At 34.0% G+C, this 25,224-nt stretch overlaps 1 protein-coding gene across 1 annotated transcript in view; it reads right to left on the bottom strand.

Annotated features, from left to right (window-relative positions):
* The window catches only part of LOC149801835 (sorbitol dehydrogenase-like), a 57,623-nt gene that overhangs the window by 18,790 nt on the left and 13,609 nt on the right, over positions 1 to 25,224 (bottom strand). The window contains exons 3-4 of the mRNA XM_089956208.1: positions 10,275 to 10,439; positions 1,713 to 1,872 (exon numbers count right to left, since the gene is read on the bottom strand). Of these exons, the coding sequence (XP_089812334.1) occupies positions 1,713 to 1,872; positions 10,275 to 10,439 (325 nt within the window). The remainder of the gene's footprint in view (positions 1 to 1,712; positions 1,873 to 10,274; positions 10,440 to 25,224) is intronic.

Raw genomic sequence — 25,224 nt, 5'->3', positions numbered from 1 at the left:
CCACTTCAGATTAATTTATATACAGTATGTCCTAACAAATATTCATACAAAGTTGGACCAAAATTGGCCGAACTATTCTGAAGAAGCTGAAAGTAGGTTTCCCAATTGGATGCAATGGAAACTATTGTTAATGGCACTTTCAGCACATTACTGGCTATATTGTGTCAAGGAAACTGCCTTTCTCAAGGACACAATAAGGCAGCCCAGTTTGGGATGACCTTGGTGGGTACCAAACCCAGACACTTGGAAACATTTCCAACCTTACCAATTTAGCTATGACAGCTGCCTGGTTGCTATGGAAGCTAAACTGTTGCTACAGAAGCCACAATGGATATATAAAAATTCTGACATAGCATGTTCTAAAAAAACATTCCTCAAACATTGATCAAACTGGCTAAGCTGTTCTGGAAAAGAAACTAACAAGTCTGGCATTTACCCAGAGAAATGCACCCACCCCAGCCCCATCTGAACTGAGTATTGGAAGAGTATGTCCTGATGAACATTCCTATCAAGTATCATTCACACTGGCCCAGTGGTCTTGAAGAAGTTATAAATAGCACTGTTTCTTGACAACATATCTTGCAATTAGGGCCATACAATACACTCAATAGCAAGGACAGCTAATAATGGTTTCTGGGTTCCAACAGCACAAATAAAACAAAAACTATCCAATTTATAAATTTTACTATCTGGAATACAGATAAATCCTGGAGATCACAAAAATTGTGATTTTGAATAAGAGTTTAAGAGTTATAATCAACCAATTGCAGGAGTCATTTTTTTTAAACGAGTTTTGATTTGCTAAAAGTATAAATTAAATTTAGTCACAGGCAAGCATTAGAATCTTCAGACAAGACTGCAATATTTATTCCTGTATAACACTATCTACATGTAAACTGTGTGGAACCAGATCTGCCATCACTTAGTGCAAATTGAGGTCTGTTTGTTTTACTTATGTTTTCAAGAGAATACAGTCCACCCTGATCTGCCAAATCATTATGCTACAGTAGATCTGGATCTTTATTGTCTGCAAGAGTGAAATTATATGCCATTTTACCATGTATCATTATATTATGTGAAACACAAGGCCTACTATATGACACATATTATCACATTAAAAAAAATAAAGAGGCAAATTAATAATTATTCATGGTTACAGAACATAAAAAGTGTGTGTGTGTGATTTGGATTTTTAACGTAGCTTTAACAATTTTTCAGTCATATCGCTACGATGTCTGCAGTGTGGAAGTTTATAGTGATGTCTAGCATCATGCCACATCACCCAGTCACATTATCCTGACACTAGGCCAACCAATCTTAACACTAACCTCTTAATGCTGAGCACCAAGCAAGGCAGCTGTCAGTACCATTTTTGTAAGTCTTTGGTATAACTCGGCCAGGGATCGAACCCATGACCTCCTGCATCCGAGGCAGATGATCTAACCACTAGGTGAAGATAAAAAGTAAATTTTACATGGCATATATCATCCTGAATTGATTCTCCAGCCTTATTATTTGTGTGTATTAAAAAAACAATATCATCAATGCATCTATACAACAGTGAATCATTCACACCTGATTGTTTGAACTATGTGTACACCCCTATAAACTGCCACACTGCAGATATCATAGCGATATGACTGGAAAATTGTTAAAGCAACATTAAAAATTCAAACACACATGCATTATATGCAGGTAAATACAGTACTCACTTGAAGCAGAAGTCTGCATCATGGACATAGTAGCGTGCTAGGTTGCCATGGAAAGGGGGTGTGGCACAGAACTTCATGTCAGGACAGAGGTTGTATCTACCCTTCTTGCACTGTTGACATGTCTTACATGGGACACCTGGCTCTATTGCAACTCTATCCCCTAGCAACAAAATAACAACAGCATGGTAAACACAGCATCATAAATAGGTCTGTATGTTAAGGGTTTAATGACATATCAGCACAAATCTGGCTGTATAATGTGGTGTAAAAGGTAATGAAAAGTTAAAAACCTTGCCAAATTCCTTAAAAAGATAAAACCCAACAAAAAACAAATGTTTAAAAGAAAACAAGCATCCCAAGTGGGCTTAATATCATTCATCTGACTTGTATAAATTAACAGCTGACCATTCCTATAAGCTGGCTTATGCAGCAGTATAAGAAGGCATGCTATGTAAACCATCTCCCAAACATTAAGTGATTTTTATTTTAACAATTATATTTTATCCTGATAAAAATTCTTCTAATTGATGAAGGCATAATTAATATGCAGTCTCAAGATGTTGATAATAATAAATTTAAACAGATAAAAAATATGACTTCAAGAGTAGTAAGAAGCTCAGTCAATCAGATATAAGATCACCTCATTAAAATGCATAAATTTAGTTCCTGATGATATAAGTACAGATTCCATGTTTCTTCAAAATCAGGTCATGGTTTCCATTGTGGTATCTAGCTCAGCCAATCAGATGCATGTTCATGATTAGAAACCTGGCCTCCAGAGAGGTAACATGACTAGCCATGTCTTGATTTTGCTTATTATTGAAGTTATCCAAGATCTTTATGATACAGTGAAACCAAGCTATAGCATGATGATTGGGGTCTACAAGCTGTCATCATGCTATGCACAATATGTCGTGCAATATCAACCAAGCCAGTTAATGGAAGTTAATACTGCATGTGCATCCTCTTAGCTAAACAAGACAGGGGTTTGCGGGTTTGAGGTGTGGTGTGTGGAACAATTACATATTTCAATGACACAGTTACCACATAAACATAACAAATCAGAAATATCTGAAACAATTATTACATATCTAAAGTGAACTTTTTGGAGCAGAGAACCATTAATTGATATATACACACACACATGTATAACAAAACTGGGAATGACGTACAAACAGAATATGTATACTTTTGGTATTTATAATAGTAATTCCAACAAAAATGGCACAAAGAAGCACATTTTTGTAGAATTTTTACACTTGATTCCACAACTTTAGACATACTGTATTTTCCAAAACCTTTCTATTTACTGGACATGGCCAAAAGATATGATTTTCACTGACAATAAAATGCATAAAGCAGACACTGTAAGTTTCAAAAAAGAAACTTGTAGTTAGGTTTGAAAAATAATTTCACTTGAACAGGAAATCAAGGGTCTTGACCTCATAATGCACTTGTTTATAACTTTGACTCCGCACTACTGCAGAGCAAAAACTGGAAGTTTTTCCAATCCCCTAAAACTTAAATGCTTCTGTTCCAGTCAAAGGTAAAAAAAACCAGTATAGTTATACACTAAATATATAACACATGTATCTGTAGAATTAAAATTACAAGACCCTCCTGTATAAATTAGAGTGACTTGTAACTGCTGTTTGCATTTCCCACACTAAAATAACAAAGATTTGGATGAATATTGGCTATGAAAACATGTTTCAAGGGTATGTAAGATGGCTGACTGAACAGTCCTTGGTGGTCTATTATCTTCCCTTAAATGTAAGTACAGTAACTGACTTACAAAATGGGTGAGAAACTTTACTAAACCACTGCATTGTTTGGTGCCTGGATGTGCTTGTTTAATGGCATTATTGCTGATCATCAATAACAATTAGATCAAAGATTATCCGTTTTTTTAAGTAGTCAATTTCTTTCTGAAATAAGCAAGAAGCAATATTTTTCTTAAAAACTACAACAATCTTGACAAATTAACAAATTAAACTTGCTTATTTTGGCTCAAAGGCTTTGTAGTCATTCAAACAATTCATGAAATTATTTTAACACTTCTGAAGCCTTGCCACAACTGTTCTACATCCAAATTTGTGTTTTAACAACTCTTGTTATACCAGAGAATTCACTGGATAAGCTCATATTTAGAGTTTAAATAAGATCACAGTATTGCTTCTAGTTGAGGATCAAGCTCAGCTAATCATATACACAATCATCTCACTAGCATGCACAGATCTCACTCACACCTAAATTTATCTGAGATTTTAATGAGATTAGAATATATTCTAAGTTTGATCACTACTGGATCAAAAATACAGCAACAAGCTCAAGCTCAGCCAATCAGAAAGAAGATTATTTCATAAATATGTGTATATCTTACTCACTATCAGATTCATCTGAGATCTTGATGATATAGGCACATATTATATGTCTGATAAAATAAACTGGATAAGAAATACAGCCTCCAGAATGGTAACAAGATCAGCCAATCAGATGCTAGTCCATCTAATTAATATGCAAAGAGTTGGCTTATTATCAAACTCATCTGATATCTTAATGATATAAGCATACATTCAAAGTGTGATCAAAACTGTTACAGAAAAATGACCTCCAGAGTGATAACAAGGCTAGATAAATAGGTGAAAAATCACCTCATTAATATGCATGGATCCTGCTCATTATCAAACTTATCTGAGATTTTTAAAAACTCATATTCCATGTTTGACTGAAATCGAATCAGAGATATGGACTCCAGAGTTGAAACAATAGACCGTTGATTGATGTATGCATGATGGATACATGGCCTTACCATAAACTCCCTTAGCCCTAAGGCCAGGTGAGCTAAGAATTAAATGTTAAAGATGTACATATCCTAAGAAAGATATGACACTAAAAAAATAGAAAAAAGGGTAATTCTTAAAATACAAATTAAAATGTTATACATGGTCAGGGACTTCATATCAAGATTATAATCAAAGCGATGCTGTAAAATGAGTGACCCTATCCACAGCAATTCATCTTAAGTATTAAGAAAATCTGTTGATGAAGTTTTGGAAATATTAACAAAAAACAAAATTTAACCAAAACTTTAATGCAAAGTATCTATGATTGTGACAAAAACTCATGGGTGAAAGGTGCAAGCAAGCATGTAGCTGAATAAATTCTCATAGTTTTAAAATGATTAATTCAAAGTATAATGTTACGACTCCAAGGTCTTAAACTATGTAACAGAAAGAAATAAAACCAACAAGTTTTGTAAAATTAACAAATAATTTATTCTCCTAGAAAACAAAGTAAAAATTTAAAAAGATACTTACAGTATTGTGAATTAAGTCCAATTATAATCATAACTGTTCTATCACAAGTCCAAAAGTATAGAATATTCAGAATGAATCCCAAGTCTGCAATGTGCTGATGTACTAATATTCTTGAATGAGTTGATGTACGAAGAGTATTGATGTACCACAATGATATAATCCAGAAGGTCAGTCACCGATAAGGCCCTTAGCAGCATAAAGAAACTGCCCACCATGGAGGAGCTCGACAAAGTGCCCACCTTAGAGGAGCTCAGCAAAGCAATTGACTCCCTCCCAAACGACAAAGTACCAGGGAGTGACAGCATCCTGCCTGAAGCTATCAAATGTGGGACACCAACACTGCTTCAGCTGCTGCATAAGCTACTTTGCCTCTGCTGGGAGGAAGGAGCAGTCCCCCAAGACATGCACGATGCCAAAATTATGACCCTTTACAAAAACAAGGTGACTGCAGTGACTAATAATTACAGAGGGGTCTCGCTCCTGAGCATTGTTGGCAAAGTGTATGCCCGCATCATACTCAACAGGCTGCAGCTGCTGGTGGACCATGTGTACCCAGAATCCCAGTGCGGCTTCAGAGCAATCAGGTCAACGACAGACATGATCTTCTCCCTATGACAACTCCAAGAGAAGAGCTGAGAGCAAGGTCAACCACTCTACATGATGTTCATCGATCTCACCAAGGCCTTTGACCTGGTCAGCAGGAAGGGCCTTTTTGAATTCTCAGTAAGATTGGTTGCCCCCCAAAACTCTGCAGCATGATAATCTCTGTCCCATATGATGGATCCTCTTCAGTCTCCTTCCCAATCAACAGCAGCATGAAACAGGGCTGCGTGCTGGCGCCAACCCTTTTCAGGATCTTCTCCCTGCTCCTGTCCCATGCCTTCGACTTGTCCACTGATGGCGTATATCTACACACCAGGTCCGACGGGAGGCTGTTCAACCTGTCACTACTGTGCTCGAAGACCAAAGTGAGGTTGGTGCTCATCAGGGAAATGCTTTTTGCAGATGACACGGCTCTTGTGAGCCATACCGAGGATGCCCTCCAGAGACTGGGAGACCATTTCACTGATGCCTGCAAGCAGTTTGGGTTCACCATCAGCCTGGAAAAGACCAACGTCAACATGCAAGATACCACCATTACCCCTTCCATCAAAATTGATGGTGTCACCCTGGAAGTAGTCAACAACTTTACATACCTGGGGTCAACCATCAGCAACACTCTCTCACTTGATGTGGAGCTGGACAGAAGGCATGGAAAGGCAAGCACCATCATGGCACGACTAACAAAGAGGGTGTGGAAAAACAATGTGCTGACAGAGCACACCAAAATCCAAGTCTACCAGGCCTGCGTTCTCAGCACCCTTCTATATGGAAGTGAGACCTGGAGCACCTACATAAGGCAAGAGCGCCGGCTCAACTCCTTCCATATACTGTGCCTAAAACGCATCCTGAAAATCAAATGGCAAGATCGCATGCCACACAGCAAGTTCCTGCAGCGTGCAAGTACCCCCAGCATGTACTCCTTACTGAGCAAATGCCGCCTTTGATGGCTGGGACACGTCCGATGCATGGAGGATGGGAGGCTGCCAAAGGACATCCTATATGGACAACTGGCCACTGGCACCAGAAGCGTTGGCTGCCAGTCACTCCGTTTCAAGGATGTGTGCAAGAGGGACATGAAGGCATGTGACATTTCACCCAAAGGCTGGGAAGTGCTGGCAGAGGACCGAGGCATCTGGAGACTGACGTTAAGCAAGGGTATAGCAATCGCTGATGTGAGAGGCCAATTGGCGGCAGAGAAACGTGAGAGAAAGAAGAGCACAGCAGCAACCCCAGTAACTCAGACTTCCCAATATGTCTGCACCAATTGCAATAGACTGTCACTCGGGCATAGGCCTGCACAGCCACAGCAGACGATGACAACACCCCAGAGACATATGACACTTCAAGGGCGCTATTCGCATGGTCTCTCGAGACTGAGCCGTCAATGATGATGAGTTATAAGAAGCATTAATCTGTTAATTATTTCTGAGGGCTATTCCATTTAAACATACCACTACCCCACAGATGGCAAAATAAAAGTCTTCCATACATGGTCATCAATAAACAATAATCACTTCTGTGCCATGTCATATCAAAAGAAAAAATGCTTCTAACGGTGGTGCGTATTTTATTTTAATAATATGTTTCTGTCATGCCACGGTTATGTTTGTTTTCTCTTCTGTCCCCCCCCCCACAAAAATAACGTCATTCCGGATTACTCATCGTAATTCATGGAATTTCAGGGAATAGAAATACTAAATCGGCAATTTCCGACGAATTGTAACAGAAATAGGAAAACAATCAGAATGTGGATCTCCGGAAGTTTTTGGATGCAGCCATATATGGTATTGATGCTGTAGCCGAATATTTAGAACATGACTAAAAATGCCGACAGAAAGACAATACAGCAAGTGGTCCATCGAAGATGTGGGGATATGGCTGACTTTGGTTGACCTGGAGTCAGCTGTGGCTAATTTTAGAGGTGAGAACTAGACCATAGACAGATACAAGGTTGAGACATTCTTCAGCCTCAGAATTAAGTTTGAAAATCATACATTTGAAATTCCGCAAACAAAAAAAAAGTCTCTTTTTTTAGCTTCCATTTGATTGGTTAGAATTATTTTTATAACAAGCATGTGCTTCTGAAAAGAAAAAAAACACGACCTTGAAATAAACTGGATTTCGCACTTTCTCACATGACTTAGCATGACCTTTTCAGCTAAACTGCGCGTAGCATAATAAATTTTGTACCGATGTTTAGCTCAGGCATTCAACTTTGTAAGCATACTAAAACTTTGACGTACTATTATACATTTATGGAATTCCAGGCCATTTTCACACGATATAACTCGATATGGCCATGATCAAGCACACTTAATATGCAAGTGCAATACACAGAATGGAATGCTGTCTTCTCATTGGTTGACTGAAAATGTATTTAATCTAGGGATAAACTGATTTAAGTATTCCATTTTTTTGCGTTGCACTAGCATATTAAATGGGCGCGATCATGGTCAGGTTGAGCGATAACGTTGGAAAATGGTCTTGCATTCCATAAATTTATAAATACTATGTAAAAGTTTTAGTAGGTGTATGAAGTTGAATGCCTGAGCTAAACATCAGTACCAAATTTATTATGCTATGTGCAGTTTAGCTTAACATATCAGCATTGATTCTTCAATAGGTAGCATGAGAAGGCAGAAAAGTGTCCTCCCTTGTAGTATTTTATACTGCATGTATGACTGTTAATTAATATGTAAGCAACTATGCAACCTTGTGACTCTTTGTTGAATGTATGCAATTCGGTCTTACCAATCATAACTACTCGACTATCTCCATATCAACTAGGGAAAATTGGCGAAGTGATCCGAATGGTTGCATTACATGACTTATGGAAGTTAGGCTTGTGTACATTTTTCACTTATGGGCCTATTAATATTTATGACTGTGTGCCCATTTTATCTGTTGATTGGTACTGTCTACTGACTCCCAATATTTTGTTTAGTCACTTTATTAAAAGTCTCAACTTTTACATATTTAAAATGTCTGTCCATTAGTACAGAATGATAATACTTCATGTGGATATAAATGGAATCTTGCTGTTTCTGTATATGCAGTTTTCTTTGCCCAATCTTTCATACTGACCAAGGATAAAATGGGAGGGATATAAAATTAACTGGCTCATGACCCTAGGTGTTACTATGCCCAAATTTGTCTGCTGAGTTACTTTATTAAAAACCTCATTTGTTGAGTTACTTTATTAAAAACCTCGACTTGTCACCATGAAAATGGGTTGAATGTAAAAATGTTTCAACTGGTCTTCAGTAAATAAGTCATCTATTTATATATACATGTATATATACCACCATAATGGCCAATTCTGCACGTCAGGTAATTCTATGCAACAATACGTCATTTCTGTAAACAATGGAGCACATGTTATTTTGGGTCAAAAATCCATTTTGTATCAAGAAAGAATGACTGCAATTTAATTAAGAAAAGTGATATTCATAAACTGTACAAAAATATCCAGCATTTTGACTTGAAATGCATATGAACCATTACATAAAAATTTCATATTTCGCCAAGCAATTTCAACCAATTTGCGAGACTTCTCACACATCTTTACTCTCCAAGTGCGTGAACTCATACAAATTTTGCATGATTCATGCACACTCTGACAGCATCTGTTTAAGTACCTTACATGTCAATAAATGACATTAGAGCAAAGTTTCTCTTGCTTTGCCAATACTCCCTGTTTATCATGCAGGGAATAAGCTACATTAATTTCTAACTGGTGGTTATTGTTTAAACTGGACCAGAACATGCAATAACCACCAATGAGAGTTTAGTGTAACATATTTCACCATGGGACAGACCAGTAATGTAGCTTTCAAATCGACCAAAGTAGACAAGATACAATTCAACATAGAAATTTTATGTAAACGTTATTAAATGATGAGTAAAGTATTTCATTATACATTTGGAACATGTTTGAAATGTATCCTATATGCTGAATATGTTGCTGGGTTAAGATATTTAGCATGGAATGGGGGAGGGCAGATTATGAACTATGTCACTTTGTGTTAACTTGTAGATAGTGAGCAAGTAACTTTCAATAGTCTTTATCATTTTTACTAATAAAAATGAGTACCTGTGACTGCACATGCTGTTACAGATGAATTCTAAATTTAAAGAACAACAAAGCAAATTAACAATAATTATTCACGACTGCTGAAGACTAATAACTTCCATTTGGTAAGTATTATTTTGTATTGATTTTCCATCTCTTGTATCTGTATGTGTATTGTAATAGCAATAGTACTGATGCATCAATGTATCAATGAATAATTTCTCCCCTACAGATGGTAGACTGGAAAATTATATAAAGCTTTTTTTTTGACAATTACTGAAAAATATCTCCTAACTAATGAAGGGGAGATTTTAATCCAGACTTGTAATAGCTTAATGGTTTTGCCTTTTTCTTTCTGTCCTTGTGATCATTTATGAGGGAACTACTGTATAACAAGGATATCTCATCTGCTACCCATGTAATAATGTTGTTTGCTGGTATCTGACATAATAAAATTTCAAGACAGCATTATAATCTTAATAATGACAGTGTGCATAATGTTACAAAAGTGACACCTATGTTTTTCCATGCCTATACCAGTATGACAAAAATCCAACTATAACTGACCAACTTTCAGATTTGTAACACCTGGTCCCAGCTTGCTGACCACTCCACTGGCTTCATGGCCAAGAATCATGGGTGCTTTGACAACAAAATCACCTATAGCACCATGCTGCCAGTAATGCACATCAGAGCCACATATGCCAACATGATGCATGCACAACTGCACCTCTGTAAAATAAAAAGTTAAAAATATAGAGCTAAAGATGAAAATTTTAACAGGCTGAAAGGGCTGACATCATGAATTTCTCAAAAAATAAATAAATAAATATATATATATATATATATATATATATATATATATATATATATATATATATATAAAATACTGCATGTATAAGTAATACATGTAATACTATACGTGTGATAATTGCGGAATGGCTTTAATTAAGATTATTTCTTGATTATATCACCATCACAGCCAAGATAATATACAGATCATATCTGCATTATACAGGTAAATGTTGATCCCAAGGCTGCATATCAGTCCCATTTGTTTCTTTCGGAGAGTCCCTAGGAGTTTCATTGGAAGCATTAACATCTACCATATTTTCTTTATAGATTAAGCATATTCTATCAAAATACATTTTCTAGGCCTTGTAATTTCTGGACATCACTTCAAATGCTTTTTTATTCATGCATTGATGTCTTTGGACACAATGTAGTTCTATAATAATAAGACAAAAGAGATGAACTAATACCATTTTCTGAAATTTTAGAATTGGCTTGCTTATTATTAAAATATCCTCAACAAGTTAAATAGGCAATTCAAATTGTAAAACAAAATAGCGAAGCAGAAATCTGATCCTTATTTCATGTCTTTACTGCTATGATTTTATAAGTACTGGAATATAATTTAGTTTGTTATTAATCTTATACAGGTTTTGCTAGCAGCCCACACAAAATGTGATCAGTTCATTGTTTCTGTTAGTAATATTTAGGACTGACCTTCTACTCTCACATCCACTAAATACAGTACTGTCCTATCTATAAAATTACAAGTAAGATTCATCCCAATACATCTATTTGCATTTTGTTCTCATTTACTGAAAAACACATATGACTAATATGATTATATTTATAGAGATCTTCATCTATAAAAAAATGATGGTAAGTTATTAAAGCATGGCAGGTTATTTTCCTTCATATGTTAAGCAGGGTTTTTCAATATGTTTGCATTTTCTTGTGGACTGAAATAAACTAGGCAAAACTTATGGTTTTCATTCATGTACACATAAAGTGTGACAACTCTGCTTTGTGTCATGAGGCACAGTCAAATATCATATGTGCCAATTTTGCTGCTTGACCTTGGGTGTTTTATTCATTTATTTGAGCAGCAGGAAGGGCGAACAGATCATTTTCTAGAACGTCCCATTTGAAAACTAAAACTTCCTACAAAAAATGAAAACTCAAGGTTAATAACATTAAACCAAAGCCTCTAACTAACCGAGAGTTTCTCTCTGGGGTTAGTTTACCTGTTACTTTTTTGTTGTTGTTGTTGTTTTGGGGTTTAACACTATTTTTCAGCACATGATAGGCTATACATGGCGGCCAGTATTAATGATAAAGGAAAAACCCGGGAAAAACCCTGGAAATAACCACTGACCCACGAGAAGCTACTGGCAAGCTTTCTCACATACCCACATTGGCCGAATCCGAGACTCGACCCCACGCAGCCAGAGGTGAGATGGCAGTAATCCGTAACGGAGAGCGCTTCAGACCACTCAGCCACTCAGGGTCCCTACTTTTTTGTCATTAATAATGTTTTTCTAAATATGTATGCGTGAATATTTTACCAGTGACAACCTTGTTGAGGTCATGCCCTTCCTGCTGCTATTCATGTATGAGTAATTAAATCATTATTATATCAATAATGGCACCTGGTGTTGAATCTTATACAGCTAGATTAGCGTGAGAAAGATTAGAAGCAATAAAAAAATTCTTCCTGTTCGTGATTCTGTTAATCAAAAATTGCAATAACGTAAAGAAGCACAAGTTGAATTTAAAGAAGGTACAGAACAATTGTTTAAGCCTGTAACAAAAACCACTGAAAGAGTTGTAGAGGCTACTGAAGGTCTTCTTCCATCAGTAAGACAAACTTCTGAGCAAACTGAAAAAATAGCAAAACGAACTAAACAAACAAAAAAGATTTTACGAGATCTTCCAACTGAGATAGCTGCTGTTCAGCCTCCTCCTGTAAATGAAGAAATACTTGAAGGTATTAGCAAAGTTCATTCTGAAGTGGCTGATATTAAAGATTCTATACAAAAACCAGAACCAGAACAAGCAAGAGATAAAACTGAAGTGAATGATAAATTTACCGAACATGGTATTCTTACCATAATAAAAACTGACACCGTACCAAAATTATCTGAGTTTGCCATGCGCAGTTTTAATCAGCAAGAAAGACTTTTAAAACCCCGAGTATGTTAATGATGCTGTAAGTCGCGAAAGGTGGTACAAATGGATATTTCACATACACTACGCAGTTGATCAGGCTCAAAACAGTGATGATAGATATATTGTATTTACCAGTGAAATAGATAACTATCTTGCACGGTTACAACCACCACAGCCAGTATTACAACAACTAGACAAAAAAATCAGGAAAAGGTCTTGCTGTAAAAACAAAACAAAAAAACCCTTCCATTACTCTATAAACTTTGCCCTGATAACGTCCTTGCTGATGTCATGTGACTAGAAATTCTGACTGGAGGAAAATGTGCTGGAAATAATTCTCCAGAAAGAATGAAATCTCTTATATTTGTCGAAGATTATTTACTAGCGGTATCATGGACATCAACGTTTATCAGGAACTTATTGATGAAATTGTTGATGATTACCATAGTGACTAATTGTCACCATGATTAGATAAATAAGTAATAAATAAAATGATTATCCATAATGCTCAATGTGGACCAACCATGGTCAGAGTAGTAAATTCGCGATTACCTGTTTATAAAACATTTTATGGAGATGGACTTGGTGATGTTGCTCAAGGTTTATTTATGAGGATAGCCCCCAAAGCAATACCAATTGCAAAACAATTATCAATGAAGGCTATTGACCTTGTTCGTGATAAAGCTTCTGGTGCTACTGGTAACGCTGCCAGTAAAGCATTCTCAGCAATCAAGGACAAACTAGCACAATTAATACAATGAAAACAACAACCAGTAAAATTACCCAGCACTGAAGTTATGCCTGCAAATGTCAGTAAAATAATAAATCAAGCTGCAAATCAAAAACTATCAGAGTTGGCTGGTGAAGCAGAAAGAAATATAACTGCAAATTTAATTGCAGGAAGTGGTCTTTGTTTTAGATGATGATAAATATAATAAAGATGTTTAAATGTATATCAGATCCAGCATTCGACATGGACACACCAATTCTCACAAGATGAGTCTGTGCATGATTATCAATATTATTCTTATGATGCAAGACAAAAAAATCAGCATAGAAGAATTGAATTACAATTTCAGGATACAAGCAGATATTTCTTACCCACTGAGGCATTTACTGAAGTAGAAGGGTAACTTGTAACAAATGTTGCAGCTGACATGCCATATGGTGAAAATCTACGTGTTGGTTTTGTTAACAATGGAATTATGGTGTTGTTTAATAGTGCTACATATATGATTGATGGAAAAAATATTGAATCAATTCAGAAAGAAGTCAATGTTACTACAACGATAATAGGTTTAGCAAGATATTCTGATGAATATACAAGATCAGCTGGTCCATCAATGATGTTTGCTAAAGATGTAACCGACAATGCTAATCATATTCAGTATACTAAAATATGGACACCACAAAATACTGCAGCTGATCCACAACCAGATGATTTTGAATATGCAGCTAGACCAGCTGCTGCTTTTGATATTATAGGAAGTATTAATGCAAATTTTAACCTAGGATTTGCAACACGTGCACCAATGTTGTTAGGAGGATGTAAAAGATTCTCATGTAATTCCACTGTCACATATTTTTGGATTTGTAGAAATGTTAGAAAAGTTATTTTTGGGGCTAAGCATATAGCTGTACTTGTGTGAAAAGGTAATGACAATGATGCAATTTGGCGGGGTGATGATGTTGATGATGGTAAAGTAAATATAATAAAAATCTCACTATGGATGCCAGTAATGACTCCAACAGTCACCACAGATAGCATTCAAAGTACCGTTCGAGGTGTATTTACATGGCATGTAGCATCACAACAGGGTGTTTCTGCTCACGTCATATTTTTATTGCTTTGCAAAATAATAATTGATTAAACTTGCAAGAAGGTAGTCATATGATATTTGACCAACTCAGGGTTACTGAGGTTTCTTTAAGAATAAATGGCCATCAAGAGCCAGCTGAGGATATATTGTTAGATTATACCACAAATCATGTAGCATGTGCATATCATCGTCTGATGACATTTATGGGATGTGATCAAAATATAGGTACTGGTTTACAAATATCACAATTAGATTTTACAAAATTATATCCAATTTATTACTTTCTTTGGAGCATCTTGATTTAGTGTGACAAACTATCATTAATATACACTTTCAAGCTCATGTAAATGAAGTACCCACTGATGGTTACAGAGCAATTGCTGTTATTCTCAGTGACAAATCAATGTTATTTGAAGATGTTGGTGGATGAATAAGAGTTATTGACACACCAGTGGAAAACATGTAACATTGTTTTGTAAATGATGTGTAATTAAATTGCTCGTGATATTATAAAAATGTCATATAGTCAAGTTAATGTCACTCTGACTTCTGGTCAGGAGAAAAAATTACAATCAAATCTTGCAAGTAAATGCGGAACAGCAATAACATTAAAGCGAGATCAGATTTCTAGTGGCGGTCCAAACAATTTATCGTTAACCAAGACTCAACTTAAACATTTTAATAAGGCTTTAGAATTAAAAACTGGAGTATATTTCTCCAAGTGCTATTAGCAATATGGTTAAAACAGGTGGTATATTTCTGCTTGTTGCAGCTATACCCACGTTAATAGCTGCTGCAACTACAGCTGTAGCAAAAGCAGCTGTGTTAGGTGCTGTTGGAACTGTTACTGGAATGGTAATAAAGAAAGCAACAGGAAAAGGAATTCTACACACAGAAAACTTATCAAACAGATCACGCCAACAAAATCCAGGAAGGTGCCCCAAAGAAACAAGTATGCTACAACCGGGTCGTCTAAGATTGCCAGCCTCACAATACAGAAAGGGACTCAGACTTCCCGGGACAATATCACATTGATACCAATGTCTAATTTTGATTTACTCGATGCTGTTAAGTTTTTAAATATCTTCATTGCAAAAAAAAAAAAAAATGAAACAGTAAATCCTGAAAATATACGTAAACAGATTAATGATGAGATATCTGAATTATTAAGTCTTACAAATGTAGATCCAAACGAAGTGGTTGTATTTTAAGATAAGCAAGGAAAATTAACAACAAGTAATCTTTCATTGCAAGATATTATTGTTAGAATTAATGGAGTAACTGAAAATGCCATTGACACTAATGGAAAAATCAAACCTGGTCTTATATCAATAATATTAGGTAATATTCATAATCAAGTACAAAAATCCATTGATACAATGACTGGTTCTCTCAATATGTCAAATAATACTATTAGTTATCTGAGAGTGTGTGTGATTTGGATTTTTAACATAGCTTTAACAATTTTTCAGTCATATCGCTACGATGTCTGCAGAGTGGCAGTTTATAGTGATGTCTAGCACTGGGGCATCATGCCACAGACATGTACCATGATGTCCCACCCAGTCACATTATCCTTAAACCAGGCTGACCAGTCCTATCTCTAACCTCTTAATGCTGAGCACCAAGCGAGGCAGCTGTTAGTACCATTTTTGTAAGTCTTTGGTATGACTCGACTGGGGATCGAACCCATGACCTCCCACATCTGAGGCAGAAGCTCTAACCACTAGGCCACTGGAGCGGTCGTTATTTGAGAGAACCATTAATAGAAGATGAAGTTACAACAAAGAGATATGTGGATAATAAAGAACTTATTCTGATGAATTTGTTAACCTCCACTGGTAATGAAACGACCACATTTAAATCTGATTATAATACGCATATACAAACATTTTTGGGTTTTCACAAAAGAATAAATAGATCTGTTGAGGATTTTTTGGGAAAACCACCATCTGTTCATATAAGACTCACTGACAAAAAAATGTTACTGACAGTGTAGTGTAAACAGTAGTGTCTGGACAAGTATTATGGTCACTGCTTAATAAATCTATCAAAGTTCGCGCTGAGGTTACCAGTGTATACAGATTATCAGTGTTTGATCTACCATGATTTCACGATGTTATCCACATACACAGTCAGGTGGATCTATGTTGGAGCATGACGACGAGGTAACGTTTACTATGGAACCCGAAGGAAAGAAAACTCGGTTTGATTTATTATTGGTGTCTTGAATTAGTTGCTAAATTACCACCTGCTTAATATAATGAGCTCTCCAATCAATCTGCAATATTACAGATATAATCAAGTACATGAATGGCAAACACAATTAAAAAATATTGTTGACGATTACACAGTAAAAGTAAAAAAAATATAATAGACATATAGTTGTCATTGACATAACTGTTTATTCAGTGTCTGCTGTTATTGCTGGAACTGGTATATTATTATCAACAACAGTGATGGCACCAGTAGTTGTAACAATTTGTATTTCAGCTGCAACAACAATTGCTGGTATTTTTAATATCATTGCAAAGAAAATACGTACATGTACAAACACAAAATTACGTGAATATATAGTAAAATTACATACAGCAACGTTAGCATGTTCTAAATTATCCTCGCTAATATCAGCAAGTCTTAGTGATGGTAAAATATCTGTTTGTGAATTTGCAGATATAATTAAGATTTACAAAGAAGTAATAGGTGTAATAAAATCCACACCTAATCTTGTAAATCCTAATTTGGAAAATCAGAATTTAGATAATAATGTCATCATTGCAAGAACTACTGCAACAGATCGTCGTTAATACAACACCTTTAAAAACAACCATGATATCAGTGAGCTCAAACAATCCTCAATTTAGTGTTAACTTTCCAACTGCAATTCGCGCAAATGGAATTGCACTAGCACAATTATGAGTATATTACAGTTGGCCAAATATCAGATCAAAGTCATTTGGTGGATTAAAGGTGAATAATTCGCTTGTATTTGCAAATAAAAATAAACCAGATGGAACTCCTGATTAGCAAGTTGTTGGAATACCCAAAGGAAGTTATCAGATTGAACAAATCAATAAATCTATAACTGGAAGAGAATCAAAAATAGCTATAACAGTTCATGAACCAACGTTATCATCCACAATAGAGATAAATTCCCCTGATTATGTTGTAGATATTTATCAGTCATCGGTCAGATCAGTGTTAGGCTGGCCTGAAATCCCACCAGTTTATCAAGGACCACCAGAACCAAAATTTAACGAGTTTAACACTGATATTAAAAAATTTATGAGACAACCAGGATATCAAAAAAATGCGTGGAGATACAATTATCATCGCATGCCAGTAGTGTTTTCCAGTGAGTATATCACATTGCTTAATTCAGGAGATGGATACCTCAGTATTGATTCTCCCCTTAATGAAAATTATCTTAAATCATTCTCCGATGATATAAAAGCTGAAAATTTACATATAATTGGCAATATAAAAAAAATTATTTTTGCTGTTATCACAACATTATCTCGAGGATACAAAACAACAAATAACTGAAACAATACAGCATTTAAATGCCATTGTGGAGAATCTTAAACTTGTCAACCACATTATTATGAATTATCTCTGTAATTATACGGTGCCATGGTTATTTATAAAACATTATAAACTAACAGCAGAACAGTTACTAACATTTGTGATTCCCAGATTTGACAATACTGAACTAAAAAAATCATTTAACGATCTTATCGATGAAAATTTTCCCAGCATACTCGAGTCATGGAGAAAAAAGTATTCTTCAATATAACAAAGATCAATACAGCAGTTGCAAACATATTTCACCAGGAATCATTAATATCACATCGACGATCGCGGTCAATCTTGTATGTGATGCAACTGATGGTAGTTTTCAAATAGATCTTGAAAAATCAAATCAAGTTAAGCAAGGATATATTCTTTATACATTTACTCTGCAAGTACCTACTGGATATTTAATCACACAAGAACCTATTAATCCTGTTTATCTATGATGTCATAATAATTTATTATTAAGAATAAATTTCACTTACTGATCAGAATGGACACTTGCTTGATTTAAGAAATGGAATTCTAAGTATAAATCTGTGAGATCATAAATTCTTATTTGTTAGATCACAGAATTTTCTAAAATTATAGAATTATTATTATATTCAGGAAAATCTGAAATATTTTCGAATTTTAGTTTTTTTGAAGATTTTTTTTTTAAAATACTGATTTTGGTCGATTTTTCCAAAGAAAATTAATCAAATTGCAGATTTCTGTTAGGTCAAAACCTGAGCGTTTCTCTAAATAATTTATTGATAAATCATTAAATTCTCATAAAACACAACCTAAGCTGGTGGTTGATTTTTTTTTATACTGAATTGTGTCTGATTATGATTGGGGTTGTTTTGGCAGAAAAATGAGAATTTATCAAAAAATACCAAAATCATTTAGAGAATCACTCGAGGTTTGACCTAACAAAAATCTGCAATTTGATCAGTCTGCAAAAAATTATTTGAGTAATAATAACTGAAATGATGAATTTTGTCATTTTACAATGCAATTTATATCGTGTAACTGTCAGTCGTTGATTTTTTTTATAAAACTGTTATTTTAACTTGAGAAAAAAAACATGGTAAAATAAATATGAAAAACAGAATTTTTTTTAAAAAAACATGGAAAAAATAAATATGAAAAATAAACAAGGAAAAACAAACAGAAAAATAAATATGGAAAAATAAACATGGATGGTAATTATGAAAATTTCTCTCCAATTTTATTTTTTTAAAAGCCTTATTTAGTTAAATATGTTCTATCTGTTTTTTCTATAATTACTGCCATATTTATTTTTCCATAATTACTGTCTTGTTTATTTTTCCATGTATATTTTTCTATAATTATTTTTGTATAATTATTGTTTTTTTTTTCTTTTTTCATACATATGCCTCAGGTTCCCACGTATCTGTCCCCGGATGATGAAAAAAAAAAAAAAAAGTCTGTGTGGAAATATATCACCACAAAAAATTGCTGAATTATATTGGTCTGGACAGATTATATAAAATCTGGGAAAGATCATATAAAAATAAACGATTCCCCGCCAGTGTTGCTGGAACTGTTAAGGGTAAGAATCTTACAAAGTTAATAAAATCATTGAAGATACAAGAACCGAGAAAAAAAAAAATAAAAAAATAATAAAGAATTATACAGCAAATTATGTACTGAAAATTAAAAAAAATTGAAGCAGAAATAAATATTAGCAAAGTTAAACATACCGAGTTAAGTAAAACACTAGATGATTATAATAATGATTTTACAGAAAAATTAAATTTATGTGACGAACTGCATGATGAAATTGAAAAACTCGCAGTCAAATTACATAGTCTTCGAGTCAAATGCAACAATTAAATTAAGGCTTGTGATGTAAATAAAAAATGTAAAACAGACTTATCTAACATCAATGCAGAAAATCAGAAATTACACAAAGATATTAAAACTGCACAAGGTGAACTTGAGAACCAAAAAGATATACACAAATCACTCACCACTGATGCTGAAATAAAACACCTAAATTTACTGAGGGTAACAGTATTGCTGAAATAATTCATAATAGTATTGCGAAAAATAATTCACTGTGATATTATTTTTTGGAACTAACTGTAGCATTATTGCATATAATATCATCAAGTATATAGATTTTTTTAGGTGAATCTTCCGATTTTTCACTTTTAAGTTTTTTAATTTCATCATATTGTTTTGTAGGTTCATTTTGTTCAGATTCGTATATCTTTTGAAGTCTGCATGCATGTACCTGTCTTTTATCTTGTTCACTATATAGCTGACATAATACCCCCTTAACATGTTGAATTACACTAATAAGAGGGATTAATTCTTGAATACTGTTATATGATATACAAATATCCATAGCATTTTCAAGTGTTTAAATGAAACAATACTCATTACTCAATGTATCTTTCTTAAAATATCTTCCCATTTCAATCTTTTCATATTCATTTATGATGTATTTGATACTAAACTCATTAATATTGTCCATTTCTGTTGACAAATCCGTAGACTTCAATTTTTTAATCTCGTCAATAATATCATCAATATTTTTCTGGTCCACATAATATATTCTAATCTTTAGTTATTATAATAATCAGGCATAATAAAATGATACCCATACGTTATATGTTTTTGAAAATGTTAGATTAGTCTTACCATCAGAACAACATGCTACTGAATGTGGGTTAATACTGAAATATTTGGCGGCTGCGTGTATCGAGTGAAATTTAATTTCATTTATTTCAACAACAGATATAATGGTTTGTTAGGTGGGTTCTTTTAGGTCTACCGGTTTTAACATTTTTGTCATATTTATAATTTTGATTCTGAGTAACATCCCTCAGATTAAATAAATTATTATCTAATGGATTTGAGTTTATATGATCAATTACAAGATTTTTCGCAAATAATCCAATAAAACACTCGTAAATAAATTGAAGGAAAATATCTTTTTTTAATTGCGAAAGATAAATAACCAGTATTAACAATATAAACAACTTGTTTTGGTAATCTACAATTTCTAATAATTCCATCACGAGATGCTTCATATTAGTTAATTACCAGATGTTTTACAAATTCTTTCTCCATTACTACAATAATAAAACCTTAAAACATCTCTGACAAACAAGATCAGATAATTCACACATGTTAGAAGCTCCGATTTCATCAACTAGTAACTAAGATATCAACACTCTTATGTGGAAGTTTATTTATATAATCTTGAACACTGAAATCTTGAACACTGATAAACTCACCGTTACTTTTACTTTTATAATATTGTGTCAATTCAAGATATCTTTTACCTCCACACGCTGAACATAATTAAGTTTTTCCTCATACTCGGTGTTGGCAATTTATGCAACAAATAGGACCTTTACTTCCACGTTTTATGTATTATGAGATAAACAATATTCACTCACACAATTGTGATTGCAAAAATCAATAGAGCTGATTATTCACACTTACATTTGTCTCCTTGCTTGGTCATTATAATAATATGAAAAAACATTAATTGAACATATTCATTTAAATTTATATGGATGATTTCTGGTTTATACCAGAAAATAATCCTTCTTACAGATTTGACCTTGATAAAGTAATTCACGATTCACAAGGGGTATTTTTGGTTGATAAAAAAATAATAATCTTACTAAAATCATTCATGATGCTAAGAAAGAATTTTATAATGATGGTGCAGTTTATACATGGACAACATTTAAAATTATCAAAGTTCAAGATAAAAAAGTAATCAATGCTACAATGAGCGATAATCAAGCCATGAAGATTATTAATTATCTTCATGATCAAATTTATTTTTTCAGGATAAAATTTTTTGTGTCTGTAAATACCAAACAAGGTGATACTTGGATTACTTGTGACAAGTGTGACACTGTACGTGTTTGAGAAAATATTGTTAAGTTAAATAAAAATTCCAAACCAGGAATGTTGACTGGTATAGACAAACTGTATTATAAATGAGCGTATCCTGTGACCAGAGTTATTTACGTGTTATATCTGCTGAATGATAAACCCAACATTGGGGATCTCAAAACCGATTAAATTTTCAGGGCTAAATTGTGTAGCCAAACGAGTAACTGAACATTTTACCATTTCAACTCATGGAAATTGTCTAACAGATAAGAGATGTAAAATAATTAATGAGTGAGAAGAAATAGTTAAAGATAACGGAGCTACAATTAATGATGTTGCTTAGCTAGAAAAAACATTAAAATTTCCAATAATAGTAAAAACGATATCCGGAGAGATTTTGTACGAATTGAAATATAAATCAAGAGATGCTTCGATTGAAATTATTGATCATAATGCGCATGCGTGGACTTACACAGTAACAATATTTCCACAAAATCGAACTGTTAAATTTTACCAAGGAGATATGATTTTGTTAATGAAATAAGTAAGAACGATCCTGTATCAGCATGGCTGTTTCAAAGTTCTGATGATGAAAACTATGATCAGTTTGTAATACCTAATGGCGTTATTTATTGTGCAGAATCTCTCCATGAGGAAATGAAAAATCTTGCATTGAAATATACTAATGATAATAAACAATTACTTGGTAATTGTTGTACAGTTCCGTCAGTTGTGGATCATTGTGCTGGAAATAAAAATTCATGAAAACCAACTTGAGTTGATTTTCTCGATGATATAATATTGTGTTGAATACGGACATGGTGGATTATGGAATACCAAATATGATCACAGAAATGTTATTTCGGTTGATATGGTTGCATGTTATCCGGGGAGTTTTCTTGCAATGGGAGAATGTTCTACATATTTTAAGCGATTTGACATCCCACACATGAGATGAACAGAGTATTGATAAATGGACTATTGCCGGATTTTGACCTGACTGGATTCGCCTGTATTGAGTCATTTGAGTTTGATAAAGATCTTCATCCAATTTGTTATGTTTGGTTTGACAAACATTTTTCAACAAAGATGTGGGCACCAATAGTATTGTTACGATATATGCTTGATGTAAAAGTACTATTATCGTTGGTTGTCAGAGAAGCAATTATATCAAAAACAGACCGAAGTTTGGTTACCGCAACAAGAAAGTTTAATATAAAAAATATCAAAGAAAATTTTCCTGATCTCAACGAGAATGAAATTACTAAAAATTTTAATAACATATCCGAGGTCAGAAAAGAAAGTGATGAAGAAATCGCGAAAGATCTTGGCAGAAAAATAATCTGTAAATTTACCCAAGGAGGATCATATGACCATAAATGACACTGTAAAAGATTAATTATAGACTATGCCGAGTTAGATTGAATAATTACTGATACAATAAATAAAAATACATTTATAAATCGAAGTAATGTTAATTTATCAAACGGAACTAAATTAGGCAAAATTTTAGTTATATGGATGGTGAGTCACCGCAATTTACTCATTTAAGATCTTTAATGCTTGTCTATGTTTTGATAAATTTATTATCAATGGTAAACCGATTTTCTAAATTTGCTGCCAGAGTCGCTACAGATTCGTTTTATATCGATTAAAAAAAAAATCAGGATTGTTGGAAATAATGAATACTGGCACTCATGCATCATGGGGTGGATGGAGAATAAAACAGAAAATATACTTGATTATTCTGAATCCACAGACGTTTCGATTGAAGATATTTATTGCAAAATTAATCAAATATCAAATTATCATTTTCACCATCAGTAACTGATCCCGTATCTATACATAAAACAGTTTATCTTAATGGACCAGACTGTTCTGGTAAAACAACTCGTCTGATTATTTCGGAATTTTGATATGATCGTTTTAACCCCTACACACAGACTTGCAAGAGAAATACAACAAAGAAATATTAAATCACATACTTATCACAGCTTTTATCGATGGAAGGGAGATGAATGGACTCCTGATCAAATGGGCGAGAAATATATTCCAAGGATTATCATCTGGGATGAAATATGTACTGTGTTGCTGGAAATACTAAAAATATTTCTTGATTGGTTGTTGACTCGGAATACGGCTGTGATTATGTGTGGAGATCATGGACAACCACCACCCGTATTTGGATCATCTTCACATGAGTGGCTAAAAACGTTTGTAGATTATTACGAAGAAATAAATGATGATCATAGAGCACTTGATCCAGAATTAGGAAAGTTTAATTATTCAGACTACAACCAAATAAAGTTCAGTGTGAAATAATGCATGTAATGATTCCAGAAACTTCTATTAATGATTTTTGGAATTTGTGGAGACCAAATGATTTGATAGTTGCAAGTAGAAAAATAGAGATACACTTCAACAAAAATTATTTCAGTTACAATGAGAGAATTTTCCCGAATTACCTGTACCATTGTGTTATCGACCAGCAGATACACGAAGACAAAACATTAAAGTTGATATACCTGGATCATCAGAACGACAAAATCTTGTGTTAAATGATATTGTCTTAGTTGATGTCAATGTTGTTGAGAGCTCATTAACTATGGACAAAACTCCATGGACAGTAGGATACGCAATGACAATTCAGTCACAGCAAGGATTAACTAATTTTGATACAGTTGTTTGGATTGTTGATCATATCAAATTATCAAACTTAGCTTATCTCGCAGTGTCTAGAGTCAGAAAAATATCTCAGTTGCGGAGGGTTATTCCTGTAAAAGAAATAACTCACGCCAACAACAAATTTGTCAATGATGATATAATAAGAAAAAAATTACTTAGCTGTAAAAAATATGACAAAAAAAATAAACACAATTTTGATCTTTATGTTGATATTATCATGACATTAAAACAACAGAATATTCATTGTGCGAGCTGCAACACAATAATGTTGTGGAACAATATTCTTAATAACCCAAAACAATTTACTGTAGATAGAATTAATAATAATTTTGGTCATACATGTGAAAATGTGATGCTGACATGTCTTGAATGTAATCAACGTCGAGGTGCTAGTTAAGTGAATGTGGTGGTAATTGTGTATCTTCAGGAATTACTTGTAATTGTTCACGTACAAATCCCAGTTGAGGAGCAGTTGAATCTAATCTGTATATTGCAGGTCTACCCATAGATCTAACCATGCTAAAAAATTTATGTGTAGTACCGGGTAATACTCCAAACTGGATCAGTTGCTTTTTTTTTACTGCCTTCAAATTCACCGGGTTCAAATA

This window comes from Sinohyriopsis cumingii, chromosome 4 (genome assembly GCF_028554795.1).
Source record: "Sinohyriopsis cumingii isolate HCF-2022 chromosome 4, ASM2855479v2, whole genome shotgun sequence".
In the NCBI taxonomy this organism is placed as follows: Eukaryota; Metazoa; Mollusca; class Bivalvia; order Unionida; family Unionidae; genus Sinohyriopsis; species Sinohyriopsis cumingii.
This window is presented reverse-complemented; position numbering and strand designations above follow the sequence as displayed.